The sequence below is a fragment of the Fusarium coffeatum genome (assembly GCF_003316985.1).
Source record: "Fusarium coffeatum strain FIESC_28 chromosome Unknown BRIP53273_contig_21, whole genome shotgun sequence".
In the NCBI taxonomy this organism is placed as follows: domain Eukaryota; kingdom Fungi; phylum Ascomycota; class Sordariomycetes; order Hypocreales; family Nectriaceae; genus Fusarium; species Fusarium coffeatum.
The window spans coordinates 189,911-211,320 of record NW_022157819.1 but is presented as its reverse complement, the minus strand read 5'-3'; the positions used below and the strand labels follow the sequence as shown (position 1 = coordinate 211,320).

The window sequence follows — 21,410 nt, the reverse complement described above, 5'->3', positions numbered from 1 at the left end:
TTTTTTTTTTTTTTTTAATTTTGATAAATCAGATTGCGGTTGCCTGGTTCGTATTTGAACCTGTAGACTCATGAAAGAACAGAAGTAATCATGTGGCTGATTGGTGGCTTGTGATGGAGATGATATGGTCCTCGATCAAGCTATACTCAATTGGGATCAATCGCTCGTTGACCAGGGTCTTCCTTATTGGATCAGCGACAGAGACTACCCTGAACATGCGGTTATAATGGCAACCCCAATGGGATTGAAGAACTGGAAATGGACTTTAAGCGCAGTGGTGATACTATTGGCTATTTGGGTGAGTCTTTTTCACCTTATTTCCAGTTCAAATCCTACTAACAATATTCGTCAGCTCGTCTTGAGTCGTTTCGCCGAGATGACAAGTGGTGCATGGCCGATGGTAAGTGCCGGTTCTCTTATGGCACGAGTGACTTGCACTGACTAACTTTTTTCGTTAGTGGATAATCAGTTTCACGGCTATTGTAATCCTGTAAATGGGACAGTGTTTGAATCCCTTGCTGTCCAGGGTAAGCAAAATTTCTTTCGAAGATCAAAGGGCTGTCCGCGTGGAACAATTTCAAAGAGATTAGACAGTAGAGTTCAGTCATAGAAACAGGTCATGAGAATCACTATAGCAAATCGATCTAATGTTTAATTGGGCTACGCCTTGAGGTAACAGGAGCCCTAGTTATCATGACAAGACTGAGATTAAATGTACGGCTCGTGATCCCACTCTTTTAATTCCTTCGTATAGCAAATCCATAACTTTTCAGGATGCTGCTGTGCCTTTAGCCACATATCCCGAAGACTTGTACCCTCGCTGCGAGCAGCATAAAACCATGAGTTAACCGACCAAATAGCTACCTTTATACGCCCTTGGTAATTCTCCCCATCAAAGACAGTTTCTTCTTCTTCTGAACTGTCCCAGTCTGCATCATATGCCCAAACCCAATAAGGATCAAGAAGATCACCACTAGCTTCTGTACGACGAAGATTGTCCTCGCAAGTTAATTCAATAGGTATGACAATAAAAGTATTCCGTAGAATTCCAGCAGTAAAAAGATCGTGATTCTCTTCTCTGAAGTGTCTGTTGCGTAATTAGTACATGCATTCTTTGCTAAATGCATCTTTTGACTTACTTTCGCAAGTCATCATCTTCTGCCATACTCTCGTTGGGATAAAACGTAGGCCACTTCTCAGTTTCCAATCCACGCAAAGTCATCCTATTGCCATAGCCCTGGCAATGAATACTAGACCAGGTTACCCTTTTTGGCAAAGAGAGATCATGTAAATTACCCCAGACTGAGTGCCAGTTATTCCCGTGCTTCTATTGGACCTCTCTGGACATGTACCAGATAAAACCAAACTCTTCTTTAACCTCAAGGATCTTTTGTATCCAGGCTGGCGGCGCCGGCGATACCCACTTCCAGATTCGTTCTAAGGTTTTCTCGAATCCCCGCGGTGCTAAGATGATTTGCCTCGTTCGTTCGTCTTGGCAAAGCTGTAAGAAGGGTTCCATGGATTGCCTGTATTCCTGATCGACCTGTGCTTGTGCCTCATCTGAAAAACGCTCAATAGCCGGAATCATCCATTCAGCGTTCCTCCGAGCTTTCCTGAGTTCATCGTCCCGCACAAGCTCTCTGGCACGGGCGGCAGGGGTTTGGAGCCGTTCTTCTCGAAGGCGTTCTTCGTAGATGTCCTGCAGTTTACCCTCATTGACATAACATATATCGCAATAGACTAACTTCCACGCATCTAAGAGAAAAGGCCGGGGACTTTTATCAAAATTTGCGATGTAAGAAACTAAGATGGAACTTGCCTATTTAAGGGGTTTAAAGGTCAGTCATCAAGTTGTACAATTCAAATCAACACAACTAAGGTGAAACTTGCTCTTGCGACATCGTTGGTGGTACGTGTAACCATTGAATGCTCGTCACGGTCGTAGGTAGTCCGGCCAAGTAGGGCATATTTCAGCGGTTGACACGCTATAATTTGGGAGGGATTAGTGAAAGCCACTTGTACAAGGTCCCGGCCTGCAATGAGTTCTTTCAACTTCTGGGTCTCCTGCTCTCTTTCGGCAATTACCCTAACCCTGGCATATTCTTCTTCGGGAAGATGTTGGAGGCGTTGACGGTGCTGGGTTGAGTTAAGATGCATTAAGCTCCTACAGAGATCAAGATTCGGGTCCATTTTTCGCCAGCAGAAGAGTGTTGGCTTGTTATGGATTTGAATTTGAGTTGCATCTGCTCCGACCCATGTCGCGATAAGATAGCGCGGGGATCCACTGAAAAAGAATTGGTGGGGGTTGACGATATCGGAGGTTGACCTGATCGAGTGTGAGAACCGATCCCGGTAAGACGAACAGCTAAAAGCCGTAAACACAGTGAATAGTATCGCCAATTGAATTGAGATACGGAACTGATTCAATTGGTGATTTATTCCAAGGTTAAAGCCACTGCCCGCATCATTGTTTACTCCTCTAGTTGACAGCTGGGATTAGTCATACCCCTCCCCCGCGAGCCCCACCTCCGGCTCAAGCTCCGATCTAAATTTTTCCCTTGTCTTTGCTCTGACCTCATCGCACAAACCCAGCAAAAACTCACGATCCCTCATCTCATCGACCGCAACCGCCAAAAATGAGTACAGGACCTCAAATCGGCCTTCTAGGCGGCGGCCAACTCGGCCGCATGCTCTGCGAAGCGGCCTCTCCCCTCGAAGTCGAAATCGCCATCCTAGACGCCCAAGACGCCCCAGCAAAGCAAGTCTCCCGCAGCAAGTACCACGTCGACGGCTCTTTCAAAGACGCTGCCAAAATCAGAGAACTTGCGTCAAACTGCAGTGTTCTCAGTGTTGAGACAGAACATATCGAGACGGCTACTCTGGAGGAGTTGAGTAAGGAGGGAAAGGTGGTTGTTTATCCTTCTTGGAAGACGCTGCGTCTTATCCAGGATAAGTATGAGCAAAAGGATTATCTTGGTAAACAGGGTATCCCTATCGCTGAGCAGACTGCTGTTCAAGCTTCCAGCAACGATGAGATGCGCGCTGCGCTGAAGGATATTGCGAACAAGTATGGATTGCCTTTCATGCTCAAGTCTCGAAAGGATTCATATGACGGACGGGGAAACATCAAGATCGCCAACGAAAACGACATCGAGACCGCCGTGAACGAATTCGGCAACCTTCAATGCTACGCTGAGAAGTACGTTCCCTTCCAGCGCGAACTCTCCGTCATTGTCATCCGCACAGAAGACGCCGATGGTACGACGAAGCGCCTTGTGCCGTACCCTTGTGTTGAGACTGTCCATGAGGATAATGTCTGTTCCCGCGTGTACATGCCTCCTCGTGATACACCTGAAGAGGTTTCCAAGCGTGCGCAGGATGTTGCCGTGTCAGTCGTTGAGAAACTTTGGGGACGTGGTGTTTTCGCTGTGGAGATGTTTGTGACTGAGAAGAATGAGATTCTTGTCAATGAGATTGCCCCTAGACCTCATAACTCTGGTCATCTCACCATCGAAGCCGTTCCCTACATGTAAGTCCCCCACTCTTCCCCATATCATGCGGGTGTTGACGGATCGCAGGTCTCAGTACAAAGCCCAACTCACATCCATCCTCGACGAGCCCCTCCCTGAACGTCTCGACCCCCACGTCTCATCCAGCATCATGATCAACATCCTCGGCGGCGCCTCACCAGAATCCCACCATCCCCTCGTCAAGAAGGCCAAGGCCATGTTCGCTCCCAAGATCGGTGTCTACCCTCATCTCTACGGCAAGCAGTCCAAGCCTGGCCGTAAGATCGGTCACATCACTCTCACTGGTCTGGACTGCAGTATCAAGGAACTCGAGGACATTGCGCAACCTCTTGTTCAATTGGCAGCTGATATGCGCCAAGAGCGAATCAACGCCAAGAGCAAGGCTATGCGACCTGAGCAGGCCGTTGCCAAATCTGCTCCTGCACCTTTGGTACTTGTTACTATGGGCTCTGACTCTGATCTTCCTGTTCTCAAGCCTGGTCTTGATATCTTGACTCAGTTTGGTGTTCCTTGGGAAGTCGATATCACTTCTGCGCACCGAACACCCGTCAAGATGGGTGATGTCGCTACGGCTGCTGCCGAGCGCGGTATCAAGGCCATCATTGCCGCTGCAGGAGGAGCTGCTCACCTGCCGGGCATGGTCTCAGCCTACACACCCCTCCCGGTCATCGGCGTCCCCGTCAAGGCGACTCACCTCGACGGCATGGACTCTCTTCTCAGCATTGTTCAAATGCCTGTAAGTCTCACCCCACTCTTTCACTCACACAGACTAACATCTTCCAGCGCGGCGTCCCTACTGCCACCGTGGGAATCAACAACTCCACCAACGCAGCCCTTCTCGCTATTCGAATTCTTGGCGCCTTCATGCCTGAGTATCTGGAGAAGATGAAGGCTTACCAAACGGATATTGGGGAGCAGGTTAATGGTAAGGCTACCCGTTTGAGGGAGTCGGATGTGGAATCTTATCTTGCCTCTATGAAGAAGGGTTAGTAGAAGACTGTTATTTGCTGTGATTGAGCTTTGAATGAACAAAAATAGTAAATCGATTTGATTCAAAGTTGTAAACTTGTATCGCCCATACGATGAGTCAGACATCTTGGTGTCTCACTAAAGGGACACGTAGGAATATGGGACTCGTTTAGTCAAACTGTAGTGGCATCATAAAGAGTTAATGGTACAAACAAGTCGCTTTTCGTGTATCATTAATGAACTGAAAAACTCCAACAAAAAGAGACCAGACGACCTCAGAACCCACCCGTATTCTTCCACTTACTAATCATCCCAGCAGCACCCTTGACAAACCCCATAACACTCCCCGGATTCCCCATATATCCCTTCCCTGGGTTCCCCTCCTTATCCCTCCAAATTCCATCCTCCGCAACCTTTCCAAACATCTTTGTATTCTGATTCCTATCAATAGTCTCCCTCCACATCTTACAAATCTCCGGACTATCAATCATAACATTGATTTCCTGACTATGGAACCAAGATTGAGTATCTTGATTACCACTTCCTTGAATTCCGACGCTGCCGTCTACGATAAGTAGTTTGATGTGGCAGGATCGGGATTTCAAGGATTGGTGGATGGGGTGGTTTTGGTCTTTGCCGATGTAATTGTATATATGTAGACGTTCGCGCTCTGGGCTACCTTCTGGTAGTGATGAGACGAGGAGTTGGGAAATTTGATCGTTTGTTCCGCCTTGGCCGGGCATCATTTCGCCAGGATCATTGTAGCCGAAACACACGTAGTATGTCACTTCAATACCTCGTTTGACGGCTTCGATAAGTGCAGGGATCAACGGCGCGGCGTTCAAGTCTGGTGTCTGGATGAAGATACTCCGTTGAGCATTTCGTATCAACGATAGCCAGGCCTCGTTTTGCGGAACCTTGACATTCTTTGTGTCTATAGGACCATAGGGTGCACGAGACACGAGGGCCATGGGAACGGGCGTGGGATTTTCATTGAGGATGTATGGCGTCATTTCTTCGCCGTGTTGGATCTCAGGTCCGGTAGGATCAACTTTATTCGGGGCTGCGACGTTGAGTTTGCGATTCGCTGCTTGAAGGAGGGATTCGTGGTCTTTGTCTTCGTAGCTGGCTTGCATGCGTCGCACTTCGCCTGCCATATCTTCGTCGTAGTGTGGATCCTCTGGGGTGTGCTCCTTTAGTGCTGGGTCACTAGCATCGGCGACTTGGTCCTGGGCTGTAAATGGGTCGTGAAACACAGGCACTTCGCTCGATTGATGCACGCCATTCTCGGATGGGGGAGGAGAATCGCCGCACAGAGGGAGCGTTGGACTAAGAGCCATGTTCCAGGTGATAAGAGCAGTGTCGTATATACTGTCAACAATAGGTCCCTCGACATGGATCATCATCTCAAGATTATCATTGTCCTCAGTATTGTTGCTCATAACAGCCGCAGCCCTGCGATCCACCACGCAGAATTTGGCATGCAAGGTGCCTAGCACGTATTTGTGCAAGCTGACGACTTCCATATCGATGTTCGGTATCTCCTCTGGTGAAGGGAGGTCGACTGAATCAGACGTGTAGGATTTCTGCTTGACGTGCTGATGTGGATTCTTGACATTGGCTGCCGTGGCCTTGTCGTACATGACCTTCACAACGACTTTATCCCCTCTCTGACCAGCACGTCTTGACAGTTCGATCAAGGCGCTCTTGATCAGTCTTTGTGCGACGGATGGAGCCCATGAGCACGTAATCAGAAACACCTCCTTCTGAGCACGCACGATAAGATTAGCAGTATGCCGCATAATATCCGCAAGAGGCGCAATAACTGTAAGAGGTACCGTGCCATGGGTGCCCATGAGAGGAGGAGATACCACTGCAGCCATTGGGTCTTTGTCTAGACATTGTAGAGCGTCGGCGAAGGCTTGGAGGAAGAGTTGACTCGGTACGGTTGGGCCCCAACGGCCGCATTGGAAGGCTGTTTCGACGGCACTGACGGATTCGTTTGGTGGTGACGGTGGTGGTGTTGGTTTGATATCGTGTTCGCGGTGGTATAATTCTTTGACAATGTCGCCGGGTGATTGACTTGGGTCTTTTGCTAGAGCTGAACTAACAGTTTCAGTGGCTTGGCACAGATTGAAGACATTTTGAGAGACCATTTTGACAGCGTAGATCAATTGATGCCAAATCCACTAACAATAAGTAGATGCAGATCAATCATCCCAGAGGAATTCATCCATCCTATATGGTAACCAAAAATAAAACGTCATCCAGCGTATCATCAAACCTTTAAGTCAAAGCCCAACACCCAAGACCTGTGTTCCTTGATTCTGGCCGTCTGCTTACGCACGCCTGGTTCATTTATGGGGCATGAGAGACTTGGTATGGATACTCTTGGCGCTCTGGAAATAATGTAGCTTCTTGGCGGGCGAAAGCCAAGAGGGTTTGAGCTAACTCGGGTTATGTGCCGAGACTCTAAGACGGCACGTAATTCCCGGCCGGCGTAACCGAGGACGCCACGTTAAGGAGGAGGCGGAAGGGGATTAATTGGTTAGAATCGATGTTGATTTGAAAATCGATGGAGGTGCTGACAATACAATACAGTGAGTGCAGTAGAATTATAACACTGTCGAATCTTGTTATAAATGGTGACCGAATGAATCTGGGTACTGTCCCTCAGACCTGTTATTCCCGATGAAATGGGCTTGGCGTCATCTGCTCTTCATAAAGCCTGGTTGTTAACCCGAAGTTTATTTTAGGGTAGGGGAACGAGGACGACCTCATGCAAAAGTCAGAGTCAAAATGTTTTAACACTATAAACTAAAACCTTATCACTGCGCCTGGATGCCGCTATGAGATTTGCCAGGAAAACGCTGGCCATAAAGAGCAACGTACTTGTGCCGTAGACTCGTTATCCCTGATTGAATAAGTTCGGCGAATCTGGTTGGCATTGCAGACATTGACAGGGAGGCTGGATTGATAACTTTGAACATATTCTCACTTAATATACTTTTAAAATTTCGCAGGATGCAAACTGTTTCATGATCCTCAAGCCGCCATTGCCTACTTTGAAGCAAACCTTTCCAGATTATCTTCAAGATACGTGTTCAGTAGGTATATGATAACCCGGCCTTGTTATTTGAAAGCCAATCTTGGATGCCAGGATTGTATATTGCTAATCATTCTTAGCTATCTGGTTAAAAGTCAAGTCCAGAGCATGAATTTAACCCCGTTGTGGCTGGTCGCCCGAAAGTCAGGTTCCCATCATCAATTGCATCTTTCAAGGACTATGAATCCGATAATTGTACCATATCTGGTTTGTCACTGGACCAGTTGCCATACATAGCTTCGCCAGTTTCAATCAACAAGGAACCCCCATATGACATTCCCAGTACATAGCAAGTCCCACCTCGGTTTGGTGGACCCCAGGCCCGGAGCGCGTCAGACCGATGATACAGCGTCAATACGCCACTGTTTGAGAATCTGAGGTAATAGTTGCGGGACATACCCACAAGGATACCGAAATCCCATTTCCAGGTATTGGTTTTGATGTCCCAAACTCCAAGCTTGTTGTCTCTGAAGCCAAAGCTGTACGTTTGGTGATTGTCATAGAGATAAGATCCTGGAATCAAGTACTCTCCATCGTGCATCTCGGTGACGTTGCCAGGCCAGAAGTCGCCGACTGGGCCTTGGTACGTGTTACCAACGAATGTCTGAGTATCTTTCGCACGATTGCCGTAGTCTTGCGCCAGGTAAACATAATGAAGAGATTGATAGTCATCTCCAAAGTCCTTTACTCCCGTAAGGTAGGTATCTTGATAATCTTGGGATTGTATTTGAAGTTTCTTGTCAGTAGTCAAATGGAAATTCCAGATTGCTGCCTTATCAAAATCTTCCGCTCCCAGGTTGAAAACTTTGAGATTAAATATAGGGAGATTGGGTTTAGTTTGGATAGATAGGTATTTATTCGAATCCACGTGTAGCAAGCGGAATGCATTGACCTTCGAGCCATCCGTAATAATGCAGTTGTCGTTCGCTGGCTCAATATGCCATAGTTGGGCATTTTCAGATCCGTACCATGTCGAGTCGCCATTCTGGTTGCCAAAGGTGAGTCCCCTTGTTTCAAGAGGGCTGATACAGGCTGGCGCCGGCTTGGGGTAACTGGTTAGCATGCCAGATACAAAGCCACAGGTCTCCGCACCGATTGCTGACGGCAGTGCCTGGTCTTGCAGTTCCATGTTTGATAGTGCACGTTGGATGGCAACTGCAGCATCAGGAAAGTCGACTCTGGGATCCTGATTTGCGGCGCCAGCAAGGCGAAGGAGGTGGACTCCCTTTATCTCAACCATCGCAATCTTGATCAAAGGAAGCTTCACCTTGCTATAGAAATCGACGATATCTATACCTGGGCTGCTGGCTGTTGCTAGCTTTCCGAGGAAGTCCTGGTCAATGATGAACCCGTGAATGATGTTCAAGTTGGTAGGAATATTGTTCTTGACGTTAATTGACTCCCCCACAAGGCGATCGCGGTATTGTGCGAAGTTTTGCGGAGAGGCAGGGTCCGTCCCTTTCGCTGCTGCAGCAAGACCATTCAAGCCATCAAAGTATGTATCATAGGTCGAGTTGATGATGGAGACCTGCTGCTGGATGGCGGCGGCAGCAACGTCAAGATCTACCTGAGCGACAGCCTGCTCGATTCGATTCAGAGAGTCCTGGACTTGGCTAAGGCTGGACATAATCTGGCTGAGCTGATCGAGAATCTTTGCATCAGCTGCAGCACTAGAATCGTCGCCTCCACCAAAGACGCTACCCATCAGCGAAGAGCAGATCTCACTGACGGCTTCTTCGCCAGCGCCTTTGGCAAGAGCCTTCAAAGAGGCACCGACGAGGTCCTCGGCGATAGCTGTCGACATTATGATAATTGATGGAGAAAAGGATCAATTGAAAGGAGGAATATGGAGGGACGGTTCTGTTCGACTGACTGGCACGTACGCATGTCTTGTCTATATACATAAGTCTTCGCTCAATCCGGATTACCCTTGACTCAAGTTATCCATCGCATTGCCCATGTCTATATAAGTTCCGTGCAGTATGCTATTGTGAACTATTGTCAATAGTTTTAAAACAGAACCTATGTCTCAAGACGTTTAGCAGGTCTAGACTGTTGTGAAACAGCTTATGTAGCCTGTCAAGGCACTGATTTAGGCTTAAAGCGACGTAGTATATCAACCATCGCCATGATAGCGGGCGCAGCCGCTGTGGCGGGGTTGTTAGGTCACCAGGTTAGGGCCAATAGGCACACTAGTGACGTCTTAAACGAGCAGCTGAGCTGACAGACCCGGCTAGCTTCGCTGCAAGTATTGAATCTAGATCATTTCGACGTTGACAGTGGCTAGCTGGCAATGCAGGAAGATGCAGACAGAACTCAATGAGAGGAATGCCAGTGAATAGACTGGATTGCAGCCTATTGATGCCTTTCAGGTACTACTTGGGGTACAAACATAAGTTCAAAGATACGTTTGTCTAGCGCTCTGCCAGTCTCACCCGCCACCCAAGGCCTTAACGACAGTTCTTGCGTAAGTAGCTTGAGATGACCATCGAATGGCATCTGAGTCGTTGTCAGTAGCCGCATTAATGGTCTCCGCAAACCCCGACCTCACCGGAGCAGCGCAGTTCTTGTCCCTCATTTCAGGAAACAAAGTAATATTAAATGGTGTAAAGTGTCCTTGAATACACATTACACTATCCGTACAATGAGATAATACAACCAATAAGTCCACACCGAAGCAATAACTTGAAATTCCAACTATGATCCAACATGCCACCGAATGCTCAATCATAGGCCGTGAAAATAGCTTCTACTAGAAACTACATGGAGATAACACGACCTAAAGAGTCATTCTTAGCCCATCCTTATACTTCTTGAGCAATAAGTTCAATAGGCGCCAAATTGATACCAGTTCCGCCAATAAGGATATATTGATTACCAGCCCCAGGGTCATAAACGGTATCATAAATCCCATTGCGAGAAGTTACGCATGTTACATCCATGCCTATTTCTTCCTGGTAGCATATGGCTTGCGGAAGCGTGCAAAAGAGCGTGCCTTCAAAGATCTCACAGTTCAGGTACTCGGCAGGCTGGTTGGGACCGGGGGTACCTGTACAGGCTTGAACATAGGCTGGCTGAACTGACTGAACTGAGCCAGTCCATTGATAGTATCCGCACAGGTACCGGCCGTTGTCCTGATCCTTGACTCGGCCGGTGTTAGGCTCGAGGATGTATGTTCTTGGTCGGAACCCTTCGGAGGCGGGAGGATTAAACGTTACTACGTCAGCCTCCATGGTGTCCGGAGCTTGCAGAGCTGCGCCATCTGCAGAGCCGCCGCTAGCAATTATTTGAAAGGTCGGGCCGGCCTCGGCAGCGGCTGTAGTGGTCTCTGCCTCGGAAGTTATAGTGGTCATGATGTCGGTAGTTGTCTCAGTCTCTGGCGCGGCAGTGGTCGTTGTCTGGTCAGTTGATGTTGCGGTCGTGATGATTTCGGTGGTCGTCTCAGCGTCCTTCGTCCCCGTGGTAGTTGTGTAGGCATCCGATGTTGCGGTGGTTTCTGCTGCAGAGATAGTCATGGTGGTCTCTCCCCCTACAACCGTAGACGCCGTCGTCACTTCATTTGACGCTGAAGGTATTCTTGGTTAGACACGTTCCTACGACTCGTGCTCATGGCTCATTCCACTTACAAGAGGATCTTGCCTTACAAGGACTAGCAAACACGGAGTCCGCCGCAAAGAGGCCCAAGGCCAATAGTACAACCTTGGATCGCATCGTGCAATGGCTCTGCTAGGACACTAGGGCATGGATGTAGAAACGGAAGAGAAAAGAAAGACGTAGCTCAGGGATATAAGTATTTATGCTAAGGCTTTCATCCCTATTTCCACATATTAATCAATAGTTCAGTCTTTGAATCAATAGCTGGAAGTGCTATAGAAGAAGCAGTTAGTGCTGGAAGAAGCGAGGCGTTAGCGCGTCAATCCCGCCAATCGGGATGGTGAGACCCCTGAAAATAAGCTTAGCGTCACTAATCCTTCAATTATAGAACACTGTTGGAGGGTCTAGAATCCTTGAGTTTTCAGCTATGTGTTTGCTTAAGTGATCAGGGTCCAAGTTAATAGTTTATTGTCAACCCAAACTCTGTAATACCAAGCCAGAACGACTCCAAAAGATACCGTTCGACTGACTGGAAGTTCAGCTCGTTGTTCCCAAACTAGAATTACTGCCCGATACATTCCAGCCTACCATGGTCAAAAGTGCTGTTATGTGTATCCTGACCGCTGTCCTGCTGTGTTTCAAGTTGGGGTAATGTATTTGAAGAACCAAGGCTAGCCTCGTTATCTTCTGGGTCGATTATCACTGAGACTTGAACATTGTGTTGGGCTTGAGAGGAGTTTTCAACTTTTCCCCGTCGCATGGACACCAGAGCCTTAAGCTTGACACTGTACCCATGACATACGTGTGTTCCAACAAGTGGCGCTTCGTTCATGATTGATATAAACTGCACCACCAGATTGGTCACTTCTTGCCTCTCAGCAGCAGACTGACAAACTCCAGCACTTTTGGTTTTATGGAGGAATACAGCTGCGTGCACCCCGTATCTGTTTGTTTGGCATTGTCAGCACCTGAGACGGACATCAGGTCGCATGATCTTAATCAGGCTTACAAATGAAAACGTGAAGGCAGGTAACACAATGCCTGCCGTGGCTCAAGCCGAATAAAGAGGCCGAGGAGGTTTCTTACCGCTCGCGTGGCTTCAAAGACGTATCTACCATCTGGCTGTGACATAATGCCATGAGTGAATTGGTAAAGGTGCGGTTGTCGGTTCACAGGCTGTGAGGAAGAATGGGAAGTCGACCTTCGTTTGATGACCGCCTGGAAGGAGAAGGCATTGGCATACAAACGTGTTTATCCTTATGTCAAAATGAGAATGGCTTTGACATTGATTGGCGCTTGGACATCTTTCCATTTGGCATACCACCCGGGATAATGGGTAGTACCAATCTCTCCTCTTTTTAAATCCGTCGTGGCAGTTCGAAAGAGTCTTGACGTAAATGATCGGTAAGAGAAATTGAACTCTTAAAGTTGTTGAAAGCGCAGTATATACAAGACGCAGATGACTGTATCCGCGACAGACATTCGTACCAGCAACTAAGTCATTTGATACAATTGGTGAAGGATGCGTCAACCAACGGAACTTTTAATCCGTGTGGATGTTCCATTCAGAAGTATTATAACACTACATATCCTTCTTTTTCGCATGTCTTTGTTATGTATATTGCCAGGGGGTTATTTTTATGCGGGGAGCTACTAGAGAAATATTAGAGGTATTATTAAGACTAACTACAGTAAACATTGATTTCTCAAGTATTTAACGTTTCCAACTGTCCTTCTACCAATCTGAGCTAGCCTAGTGTCGTTACGTGCTGTCCCTGTAGCAGGTAAGTATACTTCTGTCTATAGATAGAAGGCCGATTATACCTATGAACTGCAAGTCCTCTGGCATTGTTTCCCATTAACAGCCTGCACGCAGATCCCGTAGTAGCAGGTTTGGGAAGAAGGACAAGGCTTGGAGTTGTCGCAGTAGATCTTGCTGCTACAAAAGTCTGCAGTCTTATATGCAACACAATTGTAGTCTGCTGGTGACTGCCAATCCGCAAGGTTGGCACAGAAGTAGCTCTTGGAGCCTTTTGTATGGCCCCAGTCGGTGTACGGATTGCAGGTTGTGTCTTCAGCTCGGGGACCGACCGTGGCTGAGATAACGGTACGACCAGATGCAAGGGCTAGGAAGACAGGAAGGAACTTCATTGTGAAATAAAATGTCTAGTGGCTTGGAAAAGAATACAGAAGGAGCGAGACGTTGTTTGTCGGAGACGACGATGGTGATCAGTGAGCAGCCTACTTTTATAACTAAGTTACAGAAGATGAAGGAGCTATTTATACATGGTCCTTCTCGCACTCCCCAGGCCATTTTCAGTTCTGGTTGTCAAATGTTAAACCTCGAACTGGTCAACTGACAGACTATTGAAATGGCGTTTTTAGCCATTGATGCGATATGATGAATATCTTGTTATGAATTTTGGAAGCTCATAGCTATTCAAATCAAGGTCCTGGCACATATCAACCACCAGAGTTGTGCAGTGCGCCATCTCTTTAGCTACAGCCAGTCTCGACTGTATAACGTAGGCTGTGCATCTGGTTTATTACTGGAATTGCAATCATTTTCAATTAAACACATAAGGGTATGGCACCTAAAGGTGCATAGGATATTAGTAGTGGAGGTCCTGTCTTAGTTCGCAAATGACAGAACGCCACAGACTGTTCTCGCCCACTCTCACCCAGCCACTTTCCAGTAGGGCTGGAATAACCAAGAAAAGACCAAAGTTACTAGATAGGACATCATTGTATTAGTATACATGCCTCTCTGAAACTAGCGCTGCTTTAGCACGGAGATTCCCGTCAAAAGAGTACAGGTATATCTCCGCGACATCACGGCGACTTGTGGATCACGTTACTGCATTTTAATGCCAGACTAAGTTTACCCACGATTGATTCGTCAGCTGGAAAGACAGGGCCCACGGGTCTCCGTGGTCTTACGGCGATGAACATTCACCGCCTCAAATGGAATGAAAGTGGCAGTAAGAAGAAAGTTCAAGTTGTCCACGAGATGCAGGATCTAGGAATGTTATCTTACCGCCATTACAGGCATCAGGTCATCTCTACGTCGTCCACTGGTTCTCCTAACAACACTTTACATCTTTGTTGTCAATACTCCAGCTACTCTTAGCAATGACCATTATGTCTCAACAAGCACAATGTGACACATTTTGCCGTCGACGAAAGCGAATTTGAGGAATCTTCGATGCCAAGAGTTCCGTAATGCCACGGATGTCACAATCGATCCAACCAACAGATAAGTCGTGTTAGTCATATGTCTCAGTAAGGAAAATTAGCAAACTTTACTTTTCATTCTGACCCTGCAGCTACATACCATCTCGTCGAGTCCATCAAACGCGTCGCCAAAGATTATATGGGGAAAGTACGTAGTATGAGACTTGTGTAGAAGTCTTGACAGTAGCTTCCAGGTAAGTGGCTTAACATTACCACTTTGATCAGTATGACTGTTCTTGCATGTAGACCGTCAAGAGGATAACTGCAGGTTGTCTCACAGCGTCAGGCCACAAAGCACGAAGGACTCCCTAGAGGTCACATATTCTCCAGAAGCGCAGCTTGTGGCTGGCTAACTGGTATGCAGTCTCAGTTCAGCTCCTTGCGCCATCGTTGGGTTTTGCCCAAGGCATGTCCGCACATTTACAACAGACGCCCAGATTTTCTACTATATATTTCCTTTCGCGCTTCTCCATAAGTGACAGGTCCTTTCACAAACAGACCCTCGACATCACGTCCAACCTTGTTCAATTTCTTTCCTGCTGCACTATCTGCAATCTTGACAATGGTTGTTGAAAGCTACGGCGTCTGGCGTGCAAAGCCCGTTCGTTACACCTTTGAGGACAGGGACGACGATCCAAAAACACCTCACCTCTCGCTGTTCTTTGACGATGATAGGGGCAAAGAAGGCAGAGCTGCTGTCAACATCAAGTCCGGAAACCGCAACGAATCCCGTCTTGCATACTGGACAGTTTCTGACTTCACCCATGGCGTTACCCAAAAGCTAGTCCAACTCAGCAACGGCTTCCATCTTCTTGCTGGCACATTGGAGCAGAGTCTTGATGGCCTTGCACTGGACTATATTCGCAGCAACCTTTTCAACCGTGCCAATGGCCGAATCCTTCCTCATGACATTGACGGAGCTGACAATGATATCCTCGATCAATTGAAGCCTATTATCGACAAGGCCATCTCAGCCCAGGCTACAGTTTATGTTTATGGCTCTGAGTTCAGCAGAGGCAAGGGTATACATAATGTGCACATGAACCAGGGAAATTCTGGACGCTGAGCTGATGATAATGGGGTTTTCCAGGATGGCGGTCTGATTTTCGAATTTGAGGATCACTGGGAAGCTGTCTTTATTGGCTTTGCCTCTCAGGCAGTTCATACTCGAGATGGGCCCAAACGTGCCGGTCACCCACTGCCCGACCAAGATTTCAGGATTTGGGCCAACTTCCTTGCTCCTGAGCGGCCGGATGCGGAAAAGGAGGAAGATGACATTGAAGATTCGCCCGTATTCATTGCTGAGGCTCTTGTTAACCCTTCTGGCCCCGATCAGCAGCCAGGAACTTCCCCAGAGACGATCACTCTCAAAAACAGAACCCAACATGAGATTGACCTCAGTGGATGGAAGATTCGTATCAAGACTGGAGACACCCAGATACTAGACGGCCAGCGTATTGGGCCCAATGGCACTTTGACTATTCAAACCACAGTCCCACTTTCCAACAGAGGTGGTATTGTCACTCTTCTCAATGGGGATGGATTAAGGGTACATGGCGTAAGCTATACGCAGGCTCAAGCAAACGGTGCTGTAATTATTTTCTGACTAGAATCAGATTCTAGCGAAAGTTTCTCAGAATATATACTATAGCACACTCTAGACCCTGACCCTAGCAGTAAGGTATTCTGAGCATCTGGGCGTTGCATTAAACTACAAAAGGTAGAAAAGCTTACTTAACAGGTTCCCATGAACAAGTTATGCATCAGGTCTTTGCAGAAGACGGAATGAATTAGATTATAACTCCATCACTAAGCCGGCCCAACATATCTATCTACTGAATGTTCTAGGGTAAGTCTAATAGTTGTTAATCAAGGATATCCTTCTCCAATCAGGATGAAGGCGCAGCAGTAGGCCGACCTGCAGGGGCGCTCACCTACTTCCAGGAGGACTGTCTCCTTGACCACCATTACCCCCACCAATACCGCTACCAGGGCATGACCACCCTCACTGTCCAAATATCCAGCAACTCGATAGTATTCATCCGAGCTGTAATCCGCCGTGACATTGATACCGATCTGGATCCAAGCAAAGAATCCCTGCTCAACAGTTTTGCCTAGATACGCATACTGAGGAAATGGATTGTAGGACACATAGGCCTGCAGGACAGATCACATATCCTCTTCGTTGGTAGTAACCTCGACATCGTTGGTGTTGTAAGGGGCAATCGCCTCGACTTCTTTGCGTAGATCTTCCGGCCAGAAAAGCTGTCCGATGTGTGAAACAGGGCTGTTCCACACTTGGATTGTACCGTTGGGGGAAACGGATGCATTGGCGTGGGTAAGGAGATGTGTGTGCATGGCACGTCCCTCGTAGTGTCCGGGGAAAATGGTCTCGAATTGAACCACACCTTCATCGTCGGTGTCCTGGATACCGCGGAGGAAAGTGGTGTTGATGCCAGCCTGAGAGCTCACGCCGGAGTAAACACCGGCGACATTACAGTTCCACAGATCGGTGGCTAGGTTAGGAACTGCTCCACAAGTAGAAACGTCGATGTATTGGACTTCGAGGAACAGAGGAACTCCGTCGCAGTGCTCCTTCTCAATGACGTTTGATCGCAAGTATTCACCGACAATACAGTAAGGCCCGGCATTGACCTCAGGAGATAAGATGCAGCTAGAGTTGGCACCAAAGACGGTCTCGAGAGGAGTGGGCATGTTGTTATTGAAAATACCGGTCTGGTTATGGTCGACACCTTCCCAAGCAACGATATCATCCTCATCACGGCGGTGCTTCGTAGGTGCTTTTTCTTGAGTCAGTAAAAGGGTAGTGGAGTGTTACAATGCAAACATACCTGTCTTGATACCGAGCTTCTCTCGAAGTTTCTGGACCTTTCGAGCTCGGCGCGAAATCGAGCGAGACTTAAGTGCCAGAGCATGGTCGGAACGAGAACAAGCATTCAACGATCTCTGACCCAGATTGGCAATAGTGTCACGGGCTTGGATCTGCCTCTTGATCTGTTGATGATCATGTTTCTCACCAGGATGAGCGGAGGCGAAATTGGAAGCAACAAGCCGGCAGAAGCAAGAGTCTTGAAAGGAACCATTTTGATTATTGGATAGAAGGAGATTGTTGAGAGTGGGTGTGGTAATGAATTGATTCCGGAGGTCGCATTGTATCGTTTATATACCACAAAGGACGACCATCAAGCAAGTGAGAAGTCTCTAGCTTCCAGTTCAAGTTACGCAAGTCCGTTGCGACTTTGCTACGGAAGTGGATGTTTTCGCCATTGTTTTGGCAAGTCGGTTGTTTTGCTGTAGAGGAATATTGGCGCCCTTTTAGGATCTCCCACAAACCGAAGCATAAAGTGGCTCCTTTTTAGCATTGTAAAGCTACGGGGACTAGAGTGATGGGATTTAGTGGCTGGGGCAAAGCATAGTCTAAGACGCGTAATCTGAAATTGCGTTACAGCTCATTGGTCAACCGAAGGAGTTTTTTACAGGGCAGAGATCTTGTCAGGCTGTTCCCGAAGGATAAGCTATAACGTTAAGTATTTATATTGTACTGAAGCCCAAGGAAAGAAAAGTCTGTCGTAATTGCTGTACTCAATGTAAGAGGATTTGTTGTAGATCCACCAAGTTAGACAGGTAATTGATGATTTATATAATTCACTGACGTCCAGCTGGTCTTACAGATCTTAAGAAACTATATTTACTTTAGTTGATTTACAGTTGAGATATACGTTTCGTTGTATTTTGCAGCTAATACTACCATCACAATGCCGTGACTAAATGCCCGATTGAGAGAGCCACTTACCGACGTTCTTATATGGGTGACGCCACTGGTGCTGTCCTTGGAAGGAAGATCTTTGGTGTGCCATCTGGGTGATTGTCAGCAGCGGAGAAACATTATGTGAGACGAAAATGGCGAACTTATTGGTCAAAGTAGAGGACGTTTCGCGATTCAGCGGCGGAAACAGCAGCGGCGTTAAGACTGAGAACCATATAAGTAATAGTAACCGTCCCCTTATAAAATTCCAACTTTCCCAGAACACTAAATGCTTTTTTTTCACAATGAAGTCTCGGCTAATTGAGCAACATTCATTACAAGCTTATCTCATCTTGGAAGCCTAGGTAGCGAGTGTTGGAATAGTACAAAACAGCATTCTAGCGCATTCTTATATAGAGCACTAAAAGAAAGGAAAGATAGATAACTATATAATACATGGGTACAATAGTATGGATAGCCCCCAAAGTGACAATATCGTATACTGATCAGCGGTAGCAGATCAAACTCGAAGCTGATCTACTTGCCGGCAATCTAGCGAGCCGACGTGCGAAATGCTACATCACCCCGTTTTCCCGAGGTAGCACTGGAGCGATAAGTCGTGTCGGTGGTTCCAGGAACCTTCATCTGTCTTGGGGTTTCATAGATCTCATTCGAATATGCCCCGCCAGTGTCGTGCCTGTAGCTGTGCGACACTTCCTCATGAGTACCTGGAATAGTTCGTGCCGCACCCGCATCATGCCTGTAGTTCTGGGTGCCTTCGTCAACAGTGCCTGGGATGGTTCGATGAGTGTAGTTCGCCGCGCGTTCTGTACTCTTGCTCACGAGCCTTGGAGCCTTGTTGACAGCGTCAACTCCCATATCCTTCAAATTGGCAGCCTTTTCGCCAGTCACTCGGGATACATCTGTGGCCTTGTTTCTAGCCTGAGAGGAAAGATCACCGACGGTTTCTTTACCGGACTGAGCCAGATTACCAACCCCTTGCTGCACTTTTGCAACCTTTTCACTTGTTGCTCGAGATACATCTGTGGCCTTGTCCATGGACTGGGAAGAAAGATGATCGATGGTTTCTTTGCTGGACTGGGCGAGATTCCCAACGCTCTCTTGCACGGTCCCAGCGGTCTCGCGTGTCTTGACGGACAGGTCTGCCGCTTTGGCCTTGGTGTCCTCAGCAAGAACTCCTGCCTTTTCTGCGGCAGTGTTGGCTAGCCTTTGACCTTGTGCCGTTGCGTCTTTAGCTACAGCACGCCCATGTGATGAAGCAACAAGAGGGGCAACATAGAGAGAGGTTAGACCTAGTACAGCTAGCGAGAATGGGGATGCAATATTCATCAGCAAAAAGAGAGCTGTAAACCCAGTAAAAGCCTATATAGTCATTAATCGAAAGTTCTGATCACGCCGGTATCTTGAGTAACAACGTACAGCAAAAGCCTTTCCAAGATCCTCTCCAAAGATAATTCTCTGTACTTGGATAGCAGAATACTGAATGAAGTCGTGAATGTCCTTTAAAGTAGCATTGAGAACAGGCTCTGGGACTGTCTTGTATTCGGAAGGGCGGAGACGGGAGAGAAAGGAATCATAGCCAAGGTTTCGGCCGACAATTTCTGAGAGGGAGATGACTGATATATCCAAGTCAATATGTGTTTAACAAGGTGAAGTCACAATAGCACGTACATCCAAAGACGGCTGCGCCAGCCTTGACTACCCAGTAGGTCAGAGGCAGATAGTGTGCTCCGAATAAGACGCTCAGCGCCGCAAGGTATGAGCCAAGTGTGCGGACGGGATCCTCCCACTATAGACATGTAAGTGACCAGGCACATAATCAGCGGGTTAAAAATGACGTACACTGAGGTATCTGTATAGGCTATCCTGGTGAGCTGTTGGTCCGCGATCATTAGCGTTGTATTCTGTCAGCTTGTTGGCGTTATTTACCGATGAGCTCCTTCAACGGTCCCTTTTCTTCCTCGCTGTTCGGATGACTTTCTTCGCTGAGGACTCGTTCAATTTTAGATGCCACTAAAGATGGAACCCGTAAGTCAATGACTCGATGCATGTCGCTTGTGGACGGCCTTACGCTCGGCAGGATCTTGTCCTGGCTGTTGGGTGCCATCGGTCGGGCCCGGGACGACGATAACGGATGGTGCACTCATGTTGCTATTCGTTGCAATGAAATATATTGCAAATAGGATTAATGCGAGAATTGATGAATCGACCAAAACTACGATTTAGATTGGAGGCGATTGCCTGCTTTTAAACACAAAAGGTTGCTTTCACATGCGTTGGAATGGTGAACAGACAAGTTCGTCATTCCCGCGTCCATCGAAAATGGATATGACGATGGCTTGCATTATCACCATGTCGCTATGCGTTCGTCATTCTTGAGTAAACGCCCGCGACCGGATATGTACTATGTGCAATTGAATACGTAAAGTTCAAATACGCCTTTACCTTTTGTCGTAGTACGTTCTTAATATACAAAGTATATTTGATTAAAAAGGAGCTAAATCTCCGATTTTGTCATCATGTTGTTCACGCTTTGTTCTACATCAGGGCTCTCACGTGCCCCATGACGTGACCACATTGATGATATATGTTATACGTAGCCGCAATTTCACTCGGTTCTTGGTTTAATTTCTGTCCTTCTCACTTAGAGAGCCATGTTCTTGTTCTAAAGGTCTCTACTTTTGTGGTTTGTCAAGGCTTCAGTTGATGTCTTGGAGAAAGAGCCAATGTCTAAGGTAAGCTGTTACCATTGATATAAACCATCGTGAGGGATTGTAGATAAAGGACGTCATGATTATTTTACTTCCAAGACCTTTTTCAGATTTCGAAGTGTATAAAATTGATATTGAGTCTTGATACATGGTAGCATCACTGACACCACTCACATCTGTAATATCTGAGCCAAGTAAGTCAACAACAACCTCGCCAACCCACCAAAAGTCTCACCCCCGCCACTCTCCTCAGCAGAAGCCTTCTTATGCACAATCCTCAAAACCTCCTCTACCAAAAGCTTGACCCGTTCCCATTCATCCGGCAGAGGAGGAGCCTTCTCATCCTAGAGGATAGTAGGGCCGTGGTCTGTTCCATGAGTCTGACCACGGTTCCCGCCGGTGTTAAGGTCGCCGCCGCAGTTGTCGCTGTGGCGGGTCCAGCGACGAGGTTTGCAGATGAGGTTGTTGGGGCAGTTGTT

At 47.4% G+C, this 21,410-nt stretch overlaps 9 protein-coding genes across 9 annotated transcripts; 3 read left to right on the top strand and 6 right to left on the bottom strand.

Annotated features, from left to right (window-relative positions):
- Positions 1 to 226: 226 nt before the first annotated feature.
- Positions 227 to 494, top strand: FIESC28_00777 (uncharacterized protein; the record flags this gene model as incomplete). Its single annotated transcript, XM_031154928.1, has 3 exons — positions 227 to 298; positions 353 to 400; positions 459 to 494. 3 exons carry the CDS (start codon positions 227 to 229, stop codon positions 492 to 494), a joined length of 156 nt encoding a protein of 51 aa, XP_031021074.1.
- Positions 495 to 708: 214 nt separating this feature from the next.
- FIESC28_00776 (uncharacterized protein) lies at positions 709 to 1,901 on the bottom strand (the record flags this gene model as incomplete). The annotated part of the gene is made up of 4 exons (XM_031154927.1): positions 709 to 1,087; positions 1,140 to 1,223; positions 1,353 to 1,699; positions 1,887 to 1,901. 4 exons carry the CDS (start codon positions 1,899 to 1,901, stop codon positions 709 to 711), a joined length of 825 nt encoding a protein of 274 aa, XP_031021073.1.
- Positions 1,902 to 2,636: 735 nt separating this feature from the next.
- On the top strand, positions 2,637 to 4,520 carry FIESC28_00775 (uncharacterized protein; the record flags this gene model as incomplete). The annotated part of the gene is made up of 3 exons (XM_031154926.1): positions 2,637 to 3,529; positions 3,579 to 4,266; positions 4,314 to 4,520. The coding sequence occupies 3 exons, from the start codon at positions 2,637 to 2,639 to the stop codon at positions 4,518 to 4,520; spliced, it is 1,788 nt and encodes a 595-aa protein (XP_031021072.1).
- A 254-nt stretch (positions 4,521 to 4,774) lies between these two features.
- On the bottom strand, positions 4,775 to 6,655 carry FIESC28_00774 (uncharacterized protein; the record flags this gene model as incomplete). The annotated part of the gene is made up of 1 exon (XM_031154925.1): positions 4,775 to 6,655. The coding sequence occupies one exon, from the start codon at positions 6,653 to 6,655 to the stop codon at positions 4,775 to 4,777; it is 1,881 nt and encodes a 626-aa protein (XP_031021071.1).
- A 1,128-nt stretch (positions 6,656 to 7,783) lies between these two features.
- On the bottom strand, positions 7,784 to 9,409 carry FIESC28_00773 (uncharacterized protein; the record flags this gene model as incomplete). The annotated part of the gene is made up of 1 exon (XM_031154924.1): positions 7,784 to 9,409. The coding sequence occupies one exon, from the start codon at positions 9,407 to 9,409 to the stop codon at positions 7,784 to 7,786; it is 1,626 nt and encodes a 541-aa protein (XP_031021070.1).
- A 1,000-nt stretch (positions 9,410 to 10,409) lies between these two features.
- Positions 10,410 to 11,120, bottom strand: FIESC28_00772 (uncharacterized protein; the record flags this gene model as incomplete). Its single annotated transcript, XM_031154923.1, has 1 exon — positions 10,410 to 11,120. The coding sequence occupies one exon, from the start codon at positions 11,118 to 11,120 to the stop codon at positions 10,410 to 10,412; it is 711 nt and encodes a 236-aa protein (XP_031021069.1).
- A 3,875-nt stretch (positions 11,121 to 14,995) lies between these two features.
- Positions 14,996 to 16,039, top strand: FIESC28_00771 (uncharacterized protein; the record flags this gene model as incomplete). Its single annotated transcript, XM_031154922.1, has 2 exons — positions 14,996 to 15,466; positions 15,524 to 16,039. The coding sequence occupies 2 exons, from the start codon at positions 14,996 to 14,998 to the stop codon at positions 16,037 to 16,039; spliced, it is 987 nt and encodes a 328-aa protein (XP_031021068.1).
- Positions 16,040 to 16,602: 563 nt separating this feature from the next.
- On the bottom strand, positions 16,603 to 17,537 carry FIESC28_00770 (uncharacterized protein; the record flags this gene model as incomplete). The annotated part of the gene is made up of 3 exons (XM_031154921.1): positions 16,603 to 17,234; positions 17,286 to 17,400; positions 17,472 to 17,537. The coding sequence occupies 3 exons, from the start codon at positions 17,535 to 17,537 to the stop codon at positions 16,603 to 16,605; spliced, it is 813 nt and encodes a 270-aa protein (XP_031021067.1).
- A 1,214-nt stretch (positions 17,538 to 18,751) lies between these two features.
- FIESC28_00769 (uncharacterized protein) lies at positions 18,752 to 20,367 on the bottom strand (the record flags this gene model as incomplete). The annotated part of the gene is made up of 6 exons (XM_031154920.1): positions 18,752 to 19,582; positions 19,640 to 19,836; positions 19,892 to 20,009; positions 20,063 to 20,094; positions 20,150 to 20,233; positions 20,292 to 20,367. 6 exons carry the CDS (start codon positions 20,365 to 20,367, stop codon positions 18,752 to 18,754), a joined length of 1,338 nt encoding a protein of 445 aa, XP_031021066.1.
- Positions 20,368 to 21,410: the final 1,043 nt, after the last annotated feature.